General features: G+C 39.3%; 1 protein-coding gene across 9 annotated transcripts in view; it reads right to left on the bottom strand.

Moving 5' to 3' along the window:
- Positions 1–19534, bottom strand: part of SMC1B (structural maintenance of chromosomes 1B) — a 70111-nt gene that overhangs the window by 7384 nt on the left and 43193 nt on the right. For 4 of the 9 annotated variants that reach the window (XM_027594802.2, XM_027594803.2, XM_027594807.2 and 1 more), the window contains exons 15-21: positions 18585–18691; positions 8284–8425; positions 7337–7482; positions 5814–5967; positions 3370–3468; positions 983–1139; positions 5–159 (exon numbers count right to left, since the gene is read on the bottom strand). In XM_027594802.2, coding sequence (XP_027450603.1) covers positions 5–159; positions 983–1139; positions 3370–3468; positions 5814–5967; positions 7337–7482; positions 8284–8425; positions 18585–18691 — 960 coding nt within the window. The remainder of the gene's footprint in view (positions 1–4; positions 160–982; positions 1140–3369; positions 3469–5813; positions 5968–7336; positions 7483–8283; positions 8426–18584; positions 18692–19534) is intronic. The other 5 variants (XR_003520024.2, XM_027594804.2, XM_027594805.2 and 2 more) reach the window with 2 other exon arrangements.

Below are 19534 nucleotides of genomic sequence, written 5' to 3'. Positions count from 1 at the left end.
ATACTTGGGCACTGACGTTTCTGCAGAGCTTCTTGTAGATTTGATCAATTGAGATCGAGACGTGCTCAAAACACCGGCTGAAAAGGTCATATCTCCTTTTTTTCACCTGTTCAAACTCTTGCCTACACATTCTGGCTTCCTTTCTGCTGGCCTCAAAAGCTAAGAGAAAATCAGTGTTCTTTATTTTGCAGACCACTGAGGGGCTGGCTCCTCTTATTTCAACTTTAAAGCACAGAATATTTTATTATTGATTTTGTTTGAGGGAGAGCGAGCACAAGCAGGGGGAGCGGCAGGCAGAGGGAGCCCCATGCGGGACTCGATCCCAGGACCCTTGGGATCATGACCTGAGCCAAAGGCAGGTGCTTAATGGACTGAGCCACCTAGGCATTCCGAAAGCATAGAATATTTTAAAAACTGGATTTTGAATTTGGTTGTCTTGGGTACAGTCTACCTTTAAAATACATCAATTGTTACTAATTCCAAGAACATGGCTCTTAAAATTGATGAGCCATTTTTCTAGTAGGGCTAATTTTAAGATAATGACAAATTCTGAAAGAGTATCTAATATGACCATCCTGCTGGTATAAAAAAATATCTGTTCTAAAATAACCAATACACCTGGGGCACCTGGGTGGCTCGGTTGAGTGTCTGACTCTTGGTTTCTGCTCAGGTTGTGATTTCAGGGTCATGAGATTGAGCCCCGTGTGGGGTGGGGGGGGTGCTCTCTCTCTCTCTCCCAAATAAATTTTTTAAAAAATAATAAACCTGTTTTTGAGTTAAAGCAGAACACTTTAAAAAAAGGAAGCAATTAGTATTAAAAATGCACATTATTATAAAACAACAGAGAAAATATATGATACAAATAAAAAGCTAAATAAAAATAAAGCTACAATCCAGGGGGGATTGCTGATAAGTGTTACAGAAATCCAAACCCGCCACACCCAAGAATATGGCCTTGCTGACAACTATAGCTCAGGCTCACCATCTGTGGACTCCTGAAACTTGTCTCTGACCGTCTTTAGTTTCTCCAGGGCTCTCAGGTTTGGGGCCGCAGTCTTCAAGAGGTTGTCTTCCTGGGATGCCACCTGTTGCAGCAGGAGCCTCAGGTGGGCCTCCACTTCCTTATCAGTTTGTAGAGCCTATTATTGGGTAAAGAACAGCAATGATTAGCTTGCCTTTCCAAACTGTTGAGTAATTAGGCACAGGGCCCTTCAGGATCGGGCCCTTCAGGATCGGGCCCCTGCCTCCCTCCCTCCCTCCACATCCATGCCTTCCCTCCCTCGAAGCCCTCTGAGTCTGAAGTGCCAGCAGGCTGCGCTATCCCTCGCTTCCGGAGCCGGCTGTGCTCGTCCACGGCTCTAGTGTTAAAGACCCTGCTCTCCTGGAACCTGCTTCCCTTCCGTACGTCCTCATCTGGCTAAAAAGCAACAATTCACATATTACCTTCACTTATTCATTACAAAATACTGATTGTTTACTATGTATTAGGCATTCAGTGATGAAAACTGTTCTGGCCTTGCCCGTGAAGAGCTCACAGGGAAGTCACACTGGCATTGACAACAGCGCGAATACGCTGTGACCGGCGAGCAAAGGTGCTGCGAGGCAGAGAGAAGGGACCCACCTTGGGAGGCGGGGGCGGCACTGAAGCTGAAACCAGAACAGTGGGTACAGCTTGAATGAGGAGGGGAGGGAAAAAGTGTGTAGGCCTAACCTTGCAGGAAAGCATTCTTGCCCTCCCAGGATCTTTAATTTATATATGATAAAGGTGACGTTTTAAGTCCCTGGGAAGAGAATTACTTGAAACATGTTGCATAAATGGGCTAACTCAGGTCACTTTTTAAAAACCGATTCTTCCCTTATACCATATGCCAAAATAAATTTCAGATGAATTAAATAGGTAATGAAAGCAAAACCATGAACAGGAAGAATATTTATACTCAGTAATAAGGTGGGGAAGGATTTTCTAAAATGAAAGCATTAAATAGACTATAAAAAAGTCAAAAGCTATTTTCTGATTGCCTCAAAAGAGCATAAATACAATCCAAGAGCCCAGTGAATCTCACAACATATATTAAGGACATGTGAAATTAAAAGATGTGGGTATTGCTACTTGGCATCCGCTCTTCTACTCCCCCCCCTTTTTTTTTTAAAGATTTTATTTATTTATTTGACAGACAGCGAGAGAGGGAACACAAGCAGGGGGAGTGGCAGAGGGAGAGGGAGAAGCAGGCTTCCCGCCGAGCAGGGAGCCGGATGTGGGGCCCCATCCCAAGACCCTGGGATCGTGACCTGAGCCGAAGGCAGACGCTTAACGACTGAGCCACCCAGGCGCCCCTCTACTCCCTCCTTTCTCACAGAGCCCGTGTTTAACCATTTCTCCCTCAAGCGTCCCCTGTAGCTGGGGGTGGGGTGGGGTGGGGGTCCCTGCTTGATGGAGGGCTAGTCAGGATGGAGTCAAAACAGAAAGAAACATAGCATTGTAGTATGGCTTACAGGGGTGCCTGACACAGAGCTAGAGCTGCTCAATTAAAGAGCCCTTGAAACCGCATCCCAGGTGTGTGCCCTGCAGGCTGTGTCCCCGAATGCAGGGGCCACAGCGGAACCCTGTGACGGGCAATAGCCAGGACGCTGGAGTATGGTGGCTACTTCTGTCACTTGCAGGATTTCTCAGAGACTAATAATCATTGTGAATCTTCAAGGAGACAGCCCTTCAAAAAACTGGCTGACCACAGGGCACCTGGGTGGCTCAGTTGGTTGAGCGACTGCCTTTGGCTCAGGTCATGATCCTGGAGTCCCAGGATCGAGTCCCACATCGGGCTCCCTGCTCGGTGGGGAGTCTGCTTCTCCCTCTGACCCTCTTCCCTCTCGTGCTCTCTATCTCTCATTCTCTCTCTCTCAAATAAATAAATCTTTAAAAAAAAAGAAAACAAAGGGCGCCTGGGTGGCTCAGTTGGTTAAGCGACTGCCTTCGGCTCAGGTCATGATCCTGGAGTCCTGGGATCGAGTCCCACATCGGGCTCCCTGCTCAGCAGGGAGTCTGCTTCTCCCTCTGACCCTCTTCCCTCTCGTGCTCTCATTCTCTCTCTCTCTCAAATAAATAAAATCTTAAAAAAAAAAAACTGGCTGACCATAGAAGCTTTTCTTCTTTGGGAAGAAATTTCACGATACTCATGTTCTGCTGAACACACAGTGAGAAATGCTGATCTAAACATTTTTAAAAAGCCACCTACTTAAACCATTTCTTCAAAAACCATTAGGAAATCTACTTTTTTCCCTAAATGTAGGCTCTATGGTCTAAAAAGTATTGTGTAGTATATTTAAATATTCACCATCACAGTGAGTTAGTCCTAACAGAAATCTTTCGATTACCTTCAAATCATCTCTTAGAGAGCTGTAGTCTACCTTGATGGCTGCTTCTTTCTCATAGATGTCAACTGTCGCCTGGGTACTTTCTGCTTCAGTTCCCAACTGAAACACAGACAAAGCCCTTTCTTTGTTATATGAAATGGTGATCTTATCCATCTGCCCAAGCCCTCCAGCTGATTCCCACCTCACTCCTTAATGGGGCCTCCAAGGCCATGATGATCTGGCAACAAGATCCCCAGGTACTTCCATGTGCACGGTATGAGTTCAGAACTAGTAATCTAGTAAAGTCTCTCCCACAACAGAAGAATCTTCTGTAAGAACCCTGGCAGGTCTAGGTAACATACTTTTTTTTTTTTTTTAAGATTTTATTTATTTGAGGGGCACCTGGGTGGCTCAGATGGTTAAGCATCTGCCTTCGGCTCAGGTCAGGATCTCTAGGTCCTGAGATCGAGCCCCATGTCGGGCTCCTGGCTTGCCGGGGAGTCTGCTTCTCCCTCTCCCCCTGCTTGTGCTCTCTCTCTCAAATGAATAAATAAAATCTTAAAAAAAAAATAAAAGATTTTGAGAGAGCGCACACTTTCCTTCCAGTGGAAGGAAAATCTCAGGTCCCACCTACCAATTATGGTAAGACAAGTACTCCTATAATGATTATTGTAATTATTTCTACCCAGTGATCCTTGTTCAGCCCTCTGGAGAGAGACAATTTAGACCTCATGCCTTTTCTATTTCAGGCTTTATGGAGAACATCTTGTATAGCATCCCCATTACATAGCCACTTCCAGATGTGCTTACAAAATTCCAATCAGGGAACTCACCACTAAAGGCCATCTTTCTGGTAGAAAGTGTTCCCTAGGAGCAGAAATCTGTCTCTGTGGCCTCTACTCCCTAACCCTGTATCCCCCTTGAGACGAGAAAGAACAAATGTGATCCTCCTTCTGTGATAGACTCTCTTCTAATGGAGGAGAATGATTGTATTCCCCAAGTCTTCTCTTCCCAGCACAACATGGTCGGGGCCTTTTTGCTCTGTTGAATGCTTTACTCTTAGGAAGCATCAGGCTTTAAAAAGTGAATGTAATATTCCATTTGGCCTGACCAGCACAAAGTAGAGGAGAACTATCATTTTTTCTTTTTAGATAATGATTCAGTATTAGTCCAGCTTAAAGCCTTTAATACCTGCTCTGAAATACCACACCATGAGTATGAAATTCTTTCAAGCCAATGAAGTCATTTCACATTCATATGGGCTTGCTGGAGAACAATTCTGAAGGTTCACTAACTGAAAGCAATAGGAAGAAAGCAGCGGCATGAATACGTGACGAGTAACACTCACTTCAATGTCAGCCATTAAAATTGCTTCCTCCTCTCTGTAACCTCTTCTAAAATTACATTGCCTTTTATAAACAGACGTTCTATTTCTAGAGTATAAAACTATTGTTTTTCTGCTCCCATCTATTTCTGCTGTTCACAGACCCCTCCCTTCTCTCTCTGACCCAGAGTTCTTCCCCAGATTTTCCTAACAGAGAGCGCAGGGGAGAGTTCTCTTTCTTCTCTGGTCAAAGCTAGTGGTTACAGCTGCAGCCTGTGGGAAAGCCGATTTGGGAGAATAAAGCCAATATATATTGAGCCAGAAAGAGTTCTTGACGGTGTTTAAATTCCTAGACTGAGTCAAGCATGAGACCGCCCCCTCTCCCGATCCCACCCCCCTACCCAGCCCTATCCCTTTACCCCCTTTAAAGCCATCTGAGTTGGGTTTATGTCTCTTGTGGCCAGGAAAGGGTTTTCTCCCTTCCTTACCTCTGTCTGCAATGTGACCTCTGCTACAATTGAGAAAAAAGACAAAGACTTTTTGAGTGTAAGGTTATGAGACCTGGTCAACGTTGGCAAGAGAAGAAGTGTTTTATAGATGCTTCACTCTGAAGAATCCAAAGGACTCAGGGCACTTCTGGGGTGGGGGATGGATGGAACGGAGTAGCTGTCTGTCTGCTGGGGCAGAGCAGAGAGGGGAGGGGGGGATGTGGAAGGGAGACCCCGGGGAAGAGCTCAGAGATGACCTGAGAGGCAGGACAAACCCTTCTGTCACTGGCTGTGGATGGGCTAATGGGAAGATGCTCTTTCCAAAGTGCACAGCAGCTGCTTCCCTAACACCAGCCCCAAAGGTCACTGACGCCAACAGCTCAAATTCTCTGATTCCTCTTGGGATCTAATGTGTAGGAAAGAAACTCCGGTGAGTCTGTGGGGCTAAAAGGCATGGATCAGCAAGAGACAGAACTGCACGAAATGCCCAGTCCTCTGCAATGATGATCGTGGTAGGAGGAGATGCCTTCTCCACTCCTAGTGGAGCTTTAGGCCCGGGGGAAGCGTCTGCAGACCTGGGACTTCACTAAGCAGCCAAAGGGCATCACATAAAGTTCCCCACGACCACACTACCACATCCTGAGGTAGAATACCTCCACTTCAATGATGTCATCCAGTGATCCCAACAAAAGGGCTATTTCAATGTCTTGAACTTTGCAATCAAGCAGCAGATTATGCTTCTCTAGCCGTTTCTGTTCCAAAGAAGTTTGAATGATTACAATTTCTTTTTGCCATTTTCCCACTTCCCTGTAAATACACAGATATGAAAAGTGAGATATTACTCCTTACGTAAAGTTGCACCAAAGAAGAAAAATGAATGTGTTATAAATAAACTCACATGGAAAAAAGATTTTTTCCTATGCATGCTATAAGTTCTAGAGTTACCTCACTGATGCTTATAATATAAACTTTAACACTCTTGAGAAAGGCCATGAATGCAATTAGTTAATCCTAGGGAGGATTTTTTAAATAATAAACAATTACTTTAATCAGGCTGGCTTTGTTTCCTACTTTGTTTTAAAATCTATGTAATTTTTCAAGCGGCATTTCTCCCTCAATGTAAACTCTACGCTTTAGAACCTCAAAACAAGAGAAACAACCTTGTAATAAGAGAAATGTCTTACCAATTAATTACATATCTAATGGTCTGAACATTTCTTTTTACTACAACCACTATTAATATAATGCCCTCTATCTTAAATGAACGAGGGCTTGGGGGTTTTACCAGTTAAAACAATATGGGATTTTAAAGAGGACCTAGAAATAGGACCAAAAATAAATTAAGAAGTATATGGTTTTCAAAAATACAATGATGAACAGAAATGTGGTTCTGTTTATACTAAATACAAGAGTGAAAAAAAACTCAGGAATAAATGAACTTTAATTCCACTCAAAAATCTTAGACAAAGAACTTTCTGGCTCTATCTTGAAATGCTGAAAGTCTTTAACCAGTGAGGAAAACCATGAAATGCCAAGAGTTGACCAAACCAGAGCACATTTCATCTGATCGCTTACGGTCATGTCCAATCATACAGGAAAGCAGAGGTCACTGTGGTACAGCAGGGCTGCCTGATTCCAAGTGTCTTTGTCCCCATCATGACAGACACACATGCTTATTATGTGCCAGGTACCATTCTAAGTGTCATATGAACAGTCCCTCATTTAATCCTTACACCTCTCCTGGGAGGAAGGCGCTAGGAGTAACCCCATGTTACTATTTACTAGATGAGGAAATGACAGCATAGTATGTAAGTAGCAGAACTGGGGTATGCAACCACACAGACTGGCTCCAGATCTCACCCCCAGCCCGCCCCGCCCGGCTTTGTCCCACAAGCGGACTAGAGAGGGGCCCGGTACAACAGTGTCCGAGGGATTTAGGGTAAGGGACTCTTCATACACGTCCATGTTTTCTTCTGCCAAAGAGAACTATTCACTCTAAAGAACTAATCGTCTCTTTTGGTTTTCCCCCAAAAGAACACTTGAAAGGTGTGATGTGGGACTAAAAACACCAAGGGTACATATTCAAATAACAAAACTTCCTACAATAAATTTCAAATTGGTAATAAACGTCTTTAAAATTCTGGTTATGGTCCTTCAAACTGATATACCGAATTACCTATCAATAGCCAAAAATTTCTTCCGTTCTTCTTCCAGCTGAGCTTGGACCTTCTCAGCGTTGGCATTCTGAGTGACAAATACGTCCTTAAGTTGCTGCCACTTTGCCATGAGTTCATCCACAATTTGCAGACAATTTTCTTCAGCCTGAATGAAGATGATTTGCATTGTAGACTCACCATCTTTTACATTAATAAGGTCAACAGATCATCTTATTGTCAAGACACCAACCCAGTGATTCTGGGATAAACCCTTATTCTGTGTGCTGCTTGAACCCCTATCCCAGCATATGACCCACTCTGGTTCTACACTTCTTGGAAATTACTGCCTTTGTCCTTCACTTTGGATTTGTCCCTCAGCTTGCTGCCGTCTGACTTCTGTTCCCATTCTCCAGTGAAAATGTTCTTGCTACTATGACCTCTTAATTGGTAATCTGACCCCCCCAGAGCGGTGGGGTTTCTGGCTCTATCTTCGTAACCCATGTGACCACTCCTTCCAGAATTCCACCCTTGCCTCACTGCTCTTCGTGGTCCTTTGCTCTGCCTGGGAGCCTCAGCCGCTCATACACGGTTTCAATTCACTCCCATAAACCAGCCCGGGCTCCTCCCACCACCTACGTGCTCTTCACCTGCCAGGTATCACTGCCTAGGTGTCACACAGGCAATTCAAGCTCCATGGGTCCAGAATGTTCTCCCTTTAACTTGCTCCTCTTATCCACCAATCACCCAAACTAGAACTCAGGAGTCATCAGTGGCATCCCCCCTAGCCTCCCACACCCACTTCAACATCTAGTAATTCATGAAACTGCTGATTTGACTTCTGGTATTTCCCAAATCTGCCCACCACCCTTTTGGTCACCAGGAGGACACTTCAGGAGCTCGACCCGTGTTTACTCAATGGAGGAAGTCATCATCTCAGTGATGGGGCACCTCAGCCCCCTGTTCTTACCTGCTTTAGGTCATCAATGTCCTCTCTGCCTCTCTGGATGGTTTCTTTCAACGTGTTGATCTTACTCAGTCTCTTCTTCAGCTGATTGCGACTATATTCGAGTTGAACATTAAGACGAGTTTTTTGTTTCTCAAATTCTAATCTAGTATAATAGAGTCAAGCGTTATAAGTGGTAAAGAGTCTTTTAATTCTTTACTTTTTAGTTGTTATTATGGAAAATGTCAAGAAAACACAGAAGTAGAAGGAATACTATAAGGAGTTCAGTCCCCGGTCAGTCCTGTTCATCTACAGCTGTGCCCGTGACTGCTCCACCGCCAGGGTGTCTGAAGCACATTTCAGACATCATATAACTTCATCTGTAAATATTTAAGTCTGTGTCTCTGCAAGTGAAGTGACCGTTAACACAAAACCATAAGCTACTATAGATACAAATGATGACAATTCCTTAATATTAGATTGCTCTCATTGCCAGATTTCCTGAGTCTCATTAAAAACAAAACAAAACTGGTTTGTTTGAATCAGAATCCATACATTGCATATGAATATATGTTTCTTCAGTCTTTTGTTATCGGTGGGCTCCCTCCCCTCCTCTTTAAGTTACAAGTGATGTACTTATTCTCATTTATTTAGTCTGTCTTTCCAAATGGCTAGTCATCCACAAACTCCCAACTCGGGAATTGAAGAGCATATCTTTCCTGAAGCTCCTTCCTCCTTTGCCAGCCTCACAAACTCCTCATAAAGAACTCCAAGACCAACTGTAGCTCCTCCTTCCCATCCTCTCTCCCTCACATACCCTGCTAAAGGATCATTCAATCCAGACAGATTTTCAAGCACTAACTGTTACCAGAGACTAACTGTGCTAGATACTGCTGATACAAAGACCACCACAGCAGTGATGATTAAAGACACAGAGTGATATTCAGTGAGATGTCACTGTGTGCCAGACTGTCACACATGCAAGAATTAACTCACTTCAGTTGTAGGACTCTCTGAGTGGCTAATACCACTATCCCTATTTATGAGGAAGCTGAGCAGACAAAGCACAGAGTCAAGTTTCTTGCCCAAGCCTACTCCATGAGGAAGGGATGGAGCGGGCGTGACACAGAGTCCCTGCTCTTAACAACTTTGGTTAAGTGCCTGCAGGAGGGGTTAAGAACAAACCCTTGAAGGATTTATTCCTGCTGCAGGAGGCAGACATGCAGACTATGTACAAGGGAAACACTTCTTCACTTGGCTCTGGAACACCATACCACTCTGGCTTTCCTGTCCCCTCACTGGCTGCTCCTTTGATGGTTCCTGGTGATCTTACCCAGGCACATGGCTTTAAGTACCATCTGCATACAAACAATCCCAGAATTTATACCTCCAGCCAGGACCTCTCCCAGGAACTCCTAACTTACACATTTAACTACCTACTCCACATCTCCAATTGGATGTCAAAGGCATCCCAGGACACATAATGGATAAGCTACTAGAAGCAGTAAGAGGTTTTAGCAAACTTATGTTACACCAATCTAAAATTTGATAGCGTTTTTCTACACCAGTAGAAGCCAATTAGAAAAATATAAAAATAAATACTACTCATAAGAGAAAAAAACCTATAAAATATCTAGGAAATAACTTAAGATCACATAAGATCTCTATGGGAAAAAAACTTTAAAATTCTAATAAAGGATATAGATGATTAGAATAAATGAAGAGACATACCATGTTCTTAGGTTAGAGGACTCGATATTTTGAAGATGTTCTCCCCAAATAAATCTATAAATCTGATGCAATCTCAATCAGAATTCCAGTTGGATATTTATGAGAAACTCAATAAACAGTAACAGGCATAATTCTTTACAAAGAAAATCTATCAAAGTTCAAGTAGACTTCAGAAAAAAGAATATGACAGGAGGATAAAAGGAGCATTTCACAGTGATAAAGGGATAAATTCACCAAAAAGACATAATGTTCCCAAATTATGTATGGACCTAATCACAAGGCTGTAAAATAAATGAAGTAAAAACTGACAGAACTGGAAGAAGAAACTGACAGATCCAAAAGTATACTTGGAAATTTCAACACTCCTCTCAGTGTCTGCTGAACAACTAGGCAAAGGACCAGTAAGTAAGAGAGGACTTGAGTGATACTAACCAACTGGATTTAACTGACACCCAAAGAACACTCCATCCAACAGCAGGTACCTAGTAAACAACACACTTCTAAACGCCCCATGGGTCATTGAAAGAAATCACAAAATATTTGAAAATATTTTGAATGGAATGAAAATGAAAATACAACATACCAGAAGTAGTGGGATGCAGCTTAAGTGGTAATTACAAGGAAATATATAGTTTAAAAGGCCTATATTAGAAAATAATTAACCCAAAATAAAATAATAAAAGTAAGAGCAGAGATCAATAACACAGAAACAGACAAACCAGAGAGAAAATCAATGAAGCCAAGAGCTGCTCTTAGAAAGGATCAATAATAAATTAATAAAATGAATACATCTCTAGGTAGGCATCAATAAGAAAAGAAAGAAGATAAATCACTAATATCAGAAACGAAAGAAAGGACATCAGTATAGATCCTACAGACGTTAAAAAGGATAAAAAGCAAATATTATTAATAACTTTGTTAATAAATTTGACAACTTGGATGAAATACATAAATTCCTTGGAAGACACAAACTACCAAAACTAACTCAAGAACAAAGATATCCTGGGTAGTCCTATATTTATTAAGAGAACTGAATTTGTAACTAAAAACCTTCTCACAAAGAAAGGTGGGTGGCCCCAGTGGCTTCACTGGCAAATTTTACCAAACTTTTTTGAGAGAAGTAATATAATTCTACAAAAACCTTTCCAGAAAACATAAAAGGAGACAACAATTCTTGAATCATTTTGTGGTTCTGGCATTACCCTGATACGAAAATGTGATAAAGGTATTGCAAGAAAAGAAAACTATATATTAGTACACTCATGAACATAGATGCAAAAATTCTTAATGAAATTTTAGCAAACGAAATCCAAAAATATTTGAAAAGGATAATACAATATGACTGAGTGGGGTTTATCCTGGGTATATAAAGTTGGTTTAACATCAATCAATATAATTTACCATATTAATAAACAACAAAAAACCCCAACCATGCAGTCACTCAAAAAAAATGGCAGAAAAAATATTTGACAGAATTCAATATTCATTTATAAAAAATTTCAGCAAACTAGAAATAAAAAGGAACTATCTTAACCTGCTAAAGAGCACCCTAAAGTTAAAACCATACTTAACTGTGAAAGACTTGACTGCTGTGCCCCTAAGACTGGGAATAAGGCAGGATGTCTGCTCTTAACCACGTTTATTTATTCAACATTGTACTGGAGGTCCTAGTTGTGCAATAAGACAAGAGTTAAAGGTGCACTAATTGGAAAAGAAGAAATAAACTTTTCACTGAAATACAATCACCTGTGTAAAAAATCCTAAGGAATCTAAAAAAAAGAGCTCCTAGAACTAATAAGTGCAGCATAATTGCAGGATACAAGGTCAATTTATAAAAACCAATCTTGGGTGCCTTGGTGGCTCAGTTGGTTAAGCATCTGCCTTCGCTCAGGTCATGATCTCAGGGTCCTGGGATCGAGCCCCACATCAGGCTCCCTGCTCAGCGGGAGCCTGCTTCTCCCTCTCCTTCTGCCTGCTGCTCCCCCTGCTTGTGCTCTCTCTCTCTCTACCAAATAAATAAATAAAATCTTAAAAAAAATAAAAATAAAAACCAATCTTATTTAGGGGCTCCTGGGTGGCTGAGTTGGTGGAGCATCCAACACTTGATTTCAGTTCAGATCATAATCTCAGGGTTGTGAGATTGAGCCCTGTGTCATGCTCTACACTCAGTACGGAGTCTGCTTGAGATTCTGTCCCTCTGCCTCTCACCCCATTCTCTCTAAATCAATCAATCAATCAATCAATCTTTAAAAAAACCAGACCAATGTTATTTCAATATACTACCAACAATCTATTTGAAATTGATAATTAAAAACAATTCTATGTATAATAGCATAAAGATATAAGGTACTTAGAATAAACTGAACAAAATATAATACCTGTACACTGGACACTAAGAAATACTAATGAGAGAAGGAAGATCTACATAAGGAAGGTCTACATAAGACAGACAGACACCATGTTCATGCATTAGTATTGTTAAAATGTCATTTCTTCCCAAATTGATTTATATATTCACAATCCCAATCAAAATCCCAGCAGACTTTTAAAAGCAATTGAAGAGCTGATCCTAAAATGTCCATGGAAATGCCAAAGGACATAGAATAGGCAGGGGCGGGGCGCCTGGGTGGCTCAGTCGTTAAGTGTCTGCCTTTGGCTCAGGTCACGATCCCAGGGCCCTGGGATTGAGTCCCGCATCGGGCTCCCCACTCCGTGGGAAGCCTGCTTCTCCCTCTCCCACTCCCCCTGCTTGTGTTCCCTCTCTCGCTGTGTTTCTCTCTGTAAAATAAATAAAATCTTAAAAAAAAAAAAAAGAATAGACAGGGGCTTGACCTTCCTTGTCCACTGTTGTAGTCTCAGTGCCCGGCTCATAGGAGGCTTACAGTAAATAGCTGTTGAATGAATGAATGGACCATGAGAGAATTAGAATAAAATTAAAGGAAATGGGCCAAAATATTGATAGTTTTTATTTCTGGGCAATGGGATAGTGACTGATTTTTTAAAAAAGTTTTCTCTATGTTCTCCAAGAGGCACATACTACATTTTGTATTTAAAAATTATACTTGATTATAAACCCACAGCTGGGGCTCCTAGGTGGCTCAGTCAGATAAGCATCCAACTCTTGATTTTAGCTCAGGTCGTGATCTCAGGATCGTGAAATCAAGGCCCACATCAGGGTCCATGCTGGGCATGAAGACTGCTTGAGATTCTCTGTCTCCCTCTCCCTCTGCTCCTGCCCGCCCACCCCCTTCTCTAAATAAATAAAAAGAAAAACCCACAGCTAAGATTATATTCAATGGAGGAAAACTGAGAGCTTTTCCTCTAAGGTCAGGAATAAATAAGGACGTCTACTCTCACCACTTTTATTCAACGTGGTACTAGAAGTCCTAGCTGCAGCAATCAGACAAGAAAAAGACATTAAAAAAAAAGAAAAAGACATAAAATGCATCTAAATTGGTAATGAAGAAGTAAAACTTTCACTATTTGCAGATGACATGATACTATATGTCAAAAACCCTGAAGACTCCACCAAAAAACTACTAAAACTGATAAATGAATTCAGTAAAGGTCGCAGGATACAAAATCAATCTACAGAAATCCATTGCATTTCTATACACTAATAATGAAGCAGCAGAAAGAGAAATTAAGAAAACAATCCCATTTATAATTACGCCAAAAATACAAAATACCTAGGAATAAGCTTAACCAAAAAGGTGAAAGACCTGTACTCTGGAAAGTATAAAACACTGATGAAAGAAATTGAAGACAACACAAAGAAATGGAAAGACATTCCATGCTCATGGATTGGAAGAACAAATACCGTCTAAATGTCTATACTACCCAAAGCAATCTACAGATTTAATGCAATCCTACCCAAATACCAATAGCATCTTCCACAGAACTAGAACAAATAATCCTAAAATTTGTATGGAACCACAAAAGACCCCTAAAAGGCAAAGCAACCTTGAAAAAGCAAAAGAAAACTGGAGGTATCACAATTCCAGGTTTCAAGTTATACTACAGAGCTGTAGTACTTAAAGCAGAGTATGGTGCTGGCACAAAACAGACACACAGATCAAAAGAATGGGACAGAAAGCCCAGAAATAAACCCACAATTATATGGTCAATTAATCTTCAACAAAGAATATGCAACGGTATTGGGAAAACTGGACCACTTCTTTTATACTCTATACGAAGAAGAAACTCAAAATGAATTAAGGACCTAAATGTGAGACCTGAAACCATAAAAATCCTAGAATAGAGCACAGGCAGTAATGTCTCTGACATTGGTCATATCAACTTTTTTCTAGATAGGTCCCCTGAGGCAAGGGAAACAAGAGCAAAAATAAAGTATTAGGACGGCATCAAGATAAAAACCTTCTGCACAGCAAAGGAAACAAGTCAACAAAACTAAAAGACAACCTACTAGATGGGAGAAGATATTTGTAAATAACATATCCAATAAAGAGTAGGATCTAAAATATATAAAGAACTTACACAACTCAACACCCCAAAATAAAATAATCCAATTAAAAATGGGCAGGGGCAGCTGGGTGGCTCAGTCAGTCAAGCATCTGCCTTCAGCTCAGGTCACGATCTCAGGGTCGTGGGATTGAGCCCTGCATCAGGCTCTGTGCTCAGCAGGGAGTCTGCTTCTCCCTTTCCCTCTGCCCTGCCCCTCCTCCCCCCGCTCATGCTCTCTCTCTCAGATAAATATATAAAAAATCTTAAAAAAATAAAATAAAAATTGGGCAGAAGACATGAACAGACATTTCTCCAAAGAAGACATACAAATGGCTAACAGACACATGAAAAAATGCTCAGCATCACTCATCATCAGGAAAATACAAATCACAGTGAGATATTACCTCACACCTGTCAGAATGGCTAAAATCAAAACACAAGAAACAAGAGGTGTTGGCGAGGACATGGAGGAGGGGGAGCCCTCATGCACTTTTGGTGGGAATGCAAACTGGTGCAGCCACTGTGGAAAACAGTATGGAGGTTCCTCAAAAAGTTAAAAATAGAACTACCCTACAATCCAGTAATCACACTACTGGGTATTTACACAAAGAATATGAAAACATTAATTCAAAGGGATACATGCACCCCTATGTTTACAGCAGCATTATCAACAATAGCCAAATTATGGAAGCAGCCCACATGTCCATCAATTGATGAATGGATAAAGAAGATGTGGTATATATATACAATGGAATATTATTCAGCAACAAAAAAGAATGAAATCTTGCCATTTGCATGGATAGAGCTAGAGAGTATTATGCTAAGTGCAGTAAGTCAGAGAAAGACAAATACCATATGATTTCACTCCTCTGTGGAACTTAAGAAACAAAACAAATGAACAAAGGAAAAAAAAAAGAGAGACAAACCAAAAAACAGACTCTTAACGATAGAGAACAAAAGTTCCGAGAGGGGAGGTGGGTGAGGGGATGCGTGAAATAGGTAAAGGGGATTAAGAGCATAGTTATCTCGACGAGCACTGTGTAACATATGGAACTACTGAATCACTATATTGTACACCTGAAATTAATATAACACTGTATGTTAACTATATTGGAAATAAAAAGTAAAAACATAAGTAAGAATAAAAATTATATTTGACTTTTGTATCTAAATGAAAGATGTTAACTAAACTTATGCAGTAATCATTTTACAATACACCTAATTCAAATCATTATGCTGTACACCTTCACAGTGATGTATGTCAATTATATCTCAATAAAACTGAAAAAAAGAGAAGTGCCTAATACAAAATAAACCAATCATCTAGATAAGTACAGTAAAGTCTAGATCTTAAATAATCTGCAGTCATAAATGCTTTCTTATTTCTGCATGACTTTGACTCCTTTTAAATATAAAATGACTATACCTTGGGCAAAGGGACTGTCCTTTGACCTACAATACAACATTGTCATCACTATTGTACCCTTCAATTCAGAATTTATAGTCATAATTCCAATGCAGTTATATTCAAATAAATAATACATGGATATGGTACAAAGTTAAAAAGATGTAAGAATACACAAAAAGTAAAATATCTCTATCCCTTCCTCTCAGTCTCCTCAGAGGCAACCACTCTTTATGATCTCTAAACACATACATGTACATATATTCTTCCCCAGAATGTCATTTGTCTTGATTTTCTTCATGGTGCCGTTGCCATGCAAAACATGTTATTTCATACATTTGCATTTTTTCTTTTGTGGCTTCCAGCATTTATGTCATACTGAAAGACCTTCTCTGATCTGAGATTAGTTTTAAAAATTCTCTTATGACTTATTCTAGTATTCTTATGCCTTCATTTTATTTATTGAAATCTTTGATTCAGCTGGCATTAATCTAAGGAATGAGACAGGGATCCAAGTAAGTTTTTTTCCAGGTTGCAAACACATGTATTCCCAACATGATTTACTGAAGAGTATATTTTTTTTCCACTGATATGAAATGCCAGCTTTATATTAAATCAAATTTCCCTTATAGATCCGAGTATATTTCTGGACTCCACTTGTGAGCAAGCACTTCAAGATTTTAATTAATCCAACTTTATACATGTTTTAAAATCTGGGACTTCTAGTCCTTTCTCATTACCTTTTCCAGATTTTTCTTAGCTAGTTCTGAATGTGAACTTTAGAATCAGCTTATCTAGTTAAAAAAATCCTTGTCCATACATGTATTGAGATGATATGTAAATTAGAGATTAAATTAGGGAGAACCAACTTCTTTATAATGTTGAATCTTCCTATGAAAAAACTAGTATGCCTTTTCTTTTTATTCAAGATTATCATCTGTCTTGTTTAAAATATTATATAAAAAAAACTTTTATTACGTAAACTCTGTCCCCAATGTGGAGCTCGAACTCACAACCCCAAGATCAAGCATCGCATGCTTCACCAACTGAGCCAGCTGGGTGCCCCTGAAAGTTTCTTTATATACTTTCACATTTAGTAAGTTTACTCCTAAGCACTAAGTACTTTTCCTTCTCCATCTCTTAATAATTGAGATATTTTTCTCCCTACAAATTATCTTCCTGGTAGTTTTTATATAGAAAGTCTAAAAATTTTTAAATTAATTTTTATATTAATTTTTAATTTAAAGTTTTCATATTAATGTTTATATCCAGCCACATTACTGAAGTCTTTTGTTTCTAACAGTTTTCTAAGAATTTCAGTTTCTAATTTGTTTTCTAGGAATTTCTAGATATATACCATATAACCCACAAATAGTGGAAATTTTATTCCCTCCTTTGCAAATGTTTATACCTTATTTATATTTATTGTTTAACTCAATGGACTAGGATTTCCAGAAGAGCGTTAGGTAATGGCGGTGATATCAAATATTCTCATTTCTAACTTTACTAGGAACACTTCTAGTGCTACTCCATGAAAACATGATGCTTAGAACAAGGTGTATTTCATCTGAAACTAATGATGTACTATATGTTGGCTAAATGAATTTAAATTAAAAATTAAAAAAAAGAATAGGGTGTATTTTCTCATGTAACAAATAGTTACATTTTAGGATTTTTAAATCAAGAATGGATGCTGAATTCTGTCAAGTGCCTTCATCTTCTTATTTTTCTTCTTTGATCATTAAATATGGCAAATTACAGCAACAATTCCTGATACTGAACCACCCTTTTATTTCTTGAATGAAGTCTACACTAGATAATGGTGTATTCTTTTGCTGTGTTGTTTTACTGCTTGTTTCTAGGTAACCTTATTTGGTTATTTATAGGTAAGAATGAGATTCTTATGGTATCTGTAACATACCTTTTTTTAAAATTTTTGCATCAATATTATTAAATAATGTTCATTTCACAAAAAGATGTTTCTTCCTCTTCTATACTATGAAGCAGTTTAAATATTGAACATTTGTTTAAATGTTAAATGTTGAAGTTACTTGTGCCTTTAAAGTTTACTGGGATGATTCATTTGTGAAACCGTATGTGCCTGGTGAATCTGGGGAAGAGAGTGCTGGGTAGGAGGCTTTTTTACGTTTTTTTCCTATGGCAGCTGGCCTCCTTACATTTTTCTATCTTGGGAACATGTTATTTCTTGAAGATTATCAATTTTATCCACATGCATGGATATTTACAGAGAAATAATTAAATTATTGTCTTACTATTTTTTAAATAAATGCTATGTGTGTAGTTATGTCCCCATTCTCTTATTTTGTATATTTATGCTTTTTCTCTTTAAAAAATTGCAGAATAAAAGAATTGTATCTCTTTATAATGTATAATGAATGTTTACTAGCTATTTCTTGATGAAATGAAATACTCACTCAGGCACAATTCCCTTAAATTAAGAAATAATAGTTACAGGGGAGCCTGGATGGCTCAGTTGGTTAACCATCCAACTCTTGGTTTTGCCTCGGGTCATGATCTCGTATCATGAGATCAAGGGCCATATTGGGTTCTGCACTCAGCAGGGAGTCTCCTTGAAGACTGTCTCCCTCTGCCCCTCCCTCCCCACTCTCTCTCTAAAATGGATAAATAAATCTCTAAAAAAATGAAATAACAGTTACATTTATATATGTGTAAGTTGCTTACTAACATCTTCTATTAAAAATACCTTTTCTGATCAATTTCTTGTTGCTGTTTAACATGTTTCTTCTCAAATTCACGAATATTTTCCACACCAATTTCTTCACAGAAGTGTTGGAAAATCTCATCTTCTACCTTTTAAATTATTTCAAAACAACTGGTTTAATAATTAATTTTAAGAAAGTATACAGACAATACTTAAACCTAAATTTTTCCCACCAAGAATTTCCTATATTAGGCCAAAAACTAATCTGAAAAGCATTATCATACTCTGAGGAACCAGTGTTGTTGTTTTTTTCTTCTTTAACTCCTCAAACTACATCCTCTATTTTCAAATTTCTTACGCTGAAAACTAAATAAGAAAGCTCATAATTGGCCTATTAATACTTTTGGTTTTATGAAGTGTTGGAAACAAAGTTAGAACTATTGCCTTTACATTAGCCACACCATAATACAACATTCTACATAAATAAATAAAATATTCTTTAGATATGAGTGATACTATATAGAGTCTCAGGCAGTAGAAGCCAAAAGGACTGGAGCATAGAATTAAGACTCAGAAAGACTTGGAAGAACTAGAATGAGCCAAATCCAACAAAACAACATTTAACCTCAATAGTTTTAAGGCCCCGCATTTATATACAATTTTAGGAAAAGGGAGACCTGTTTTAAACAGCAGGACATGTTAAAAACTTTCAGATTTTAGTTGAATATAAATTAAATATGAATGGGATATGACTAATGCAGTGATAAGTTACAATTTACATAACTAGATAATAAAAACTATGGCAAGTTATAGTTCTGTGTGTTGAGTCCCACGGTACTCTACAGGTCAGACAGTATTTTGACATTAAACTTGGTTCTGGGCGTTGACAAACAACAGAGCACCCAGAGGATGGTTGCCAGAGCTGGTCTTAAGTCCATGATTAAAGCATTAGGGGTACTTAACCTGGAAAAGAGTTAATTAAGGAGCAACGG

Source organism: Zalophus californianus, chromosome 9 (assembly GCF_009762305.2).
Source record: "Zalophus californianus isolate mZalCal1 chromosome 9, mZalCal1.pri.v2, whole genome shotgun sequence".
NCBI lineage: Eukaryota > Metazoa > Chordata > Mammalia > Carnivora > Otariidae > Zalophus > Zalophus californianus.
The sequence above is the reverse complement of the archived record's forward strand: the minus strand, read 5'-3'. Positions and strand labels throughout refer to the sequence as shown.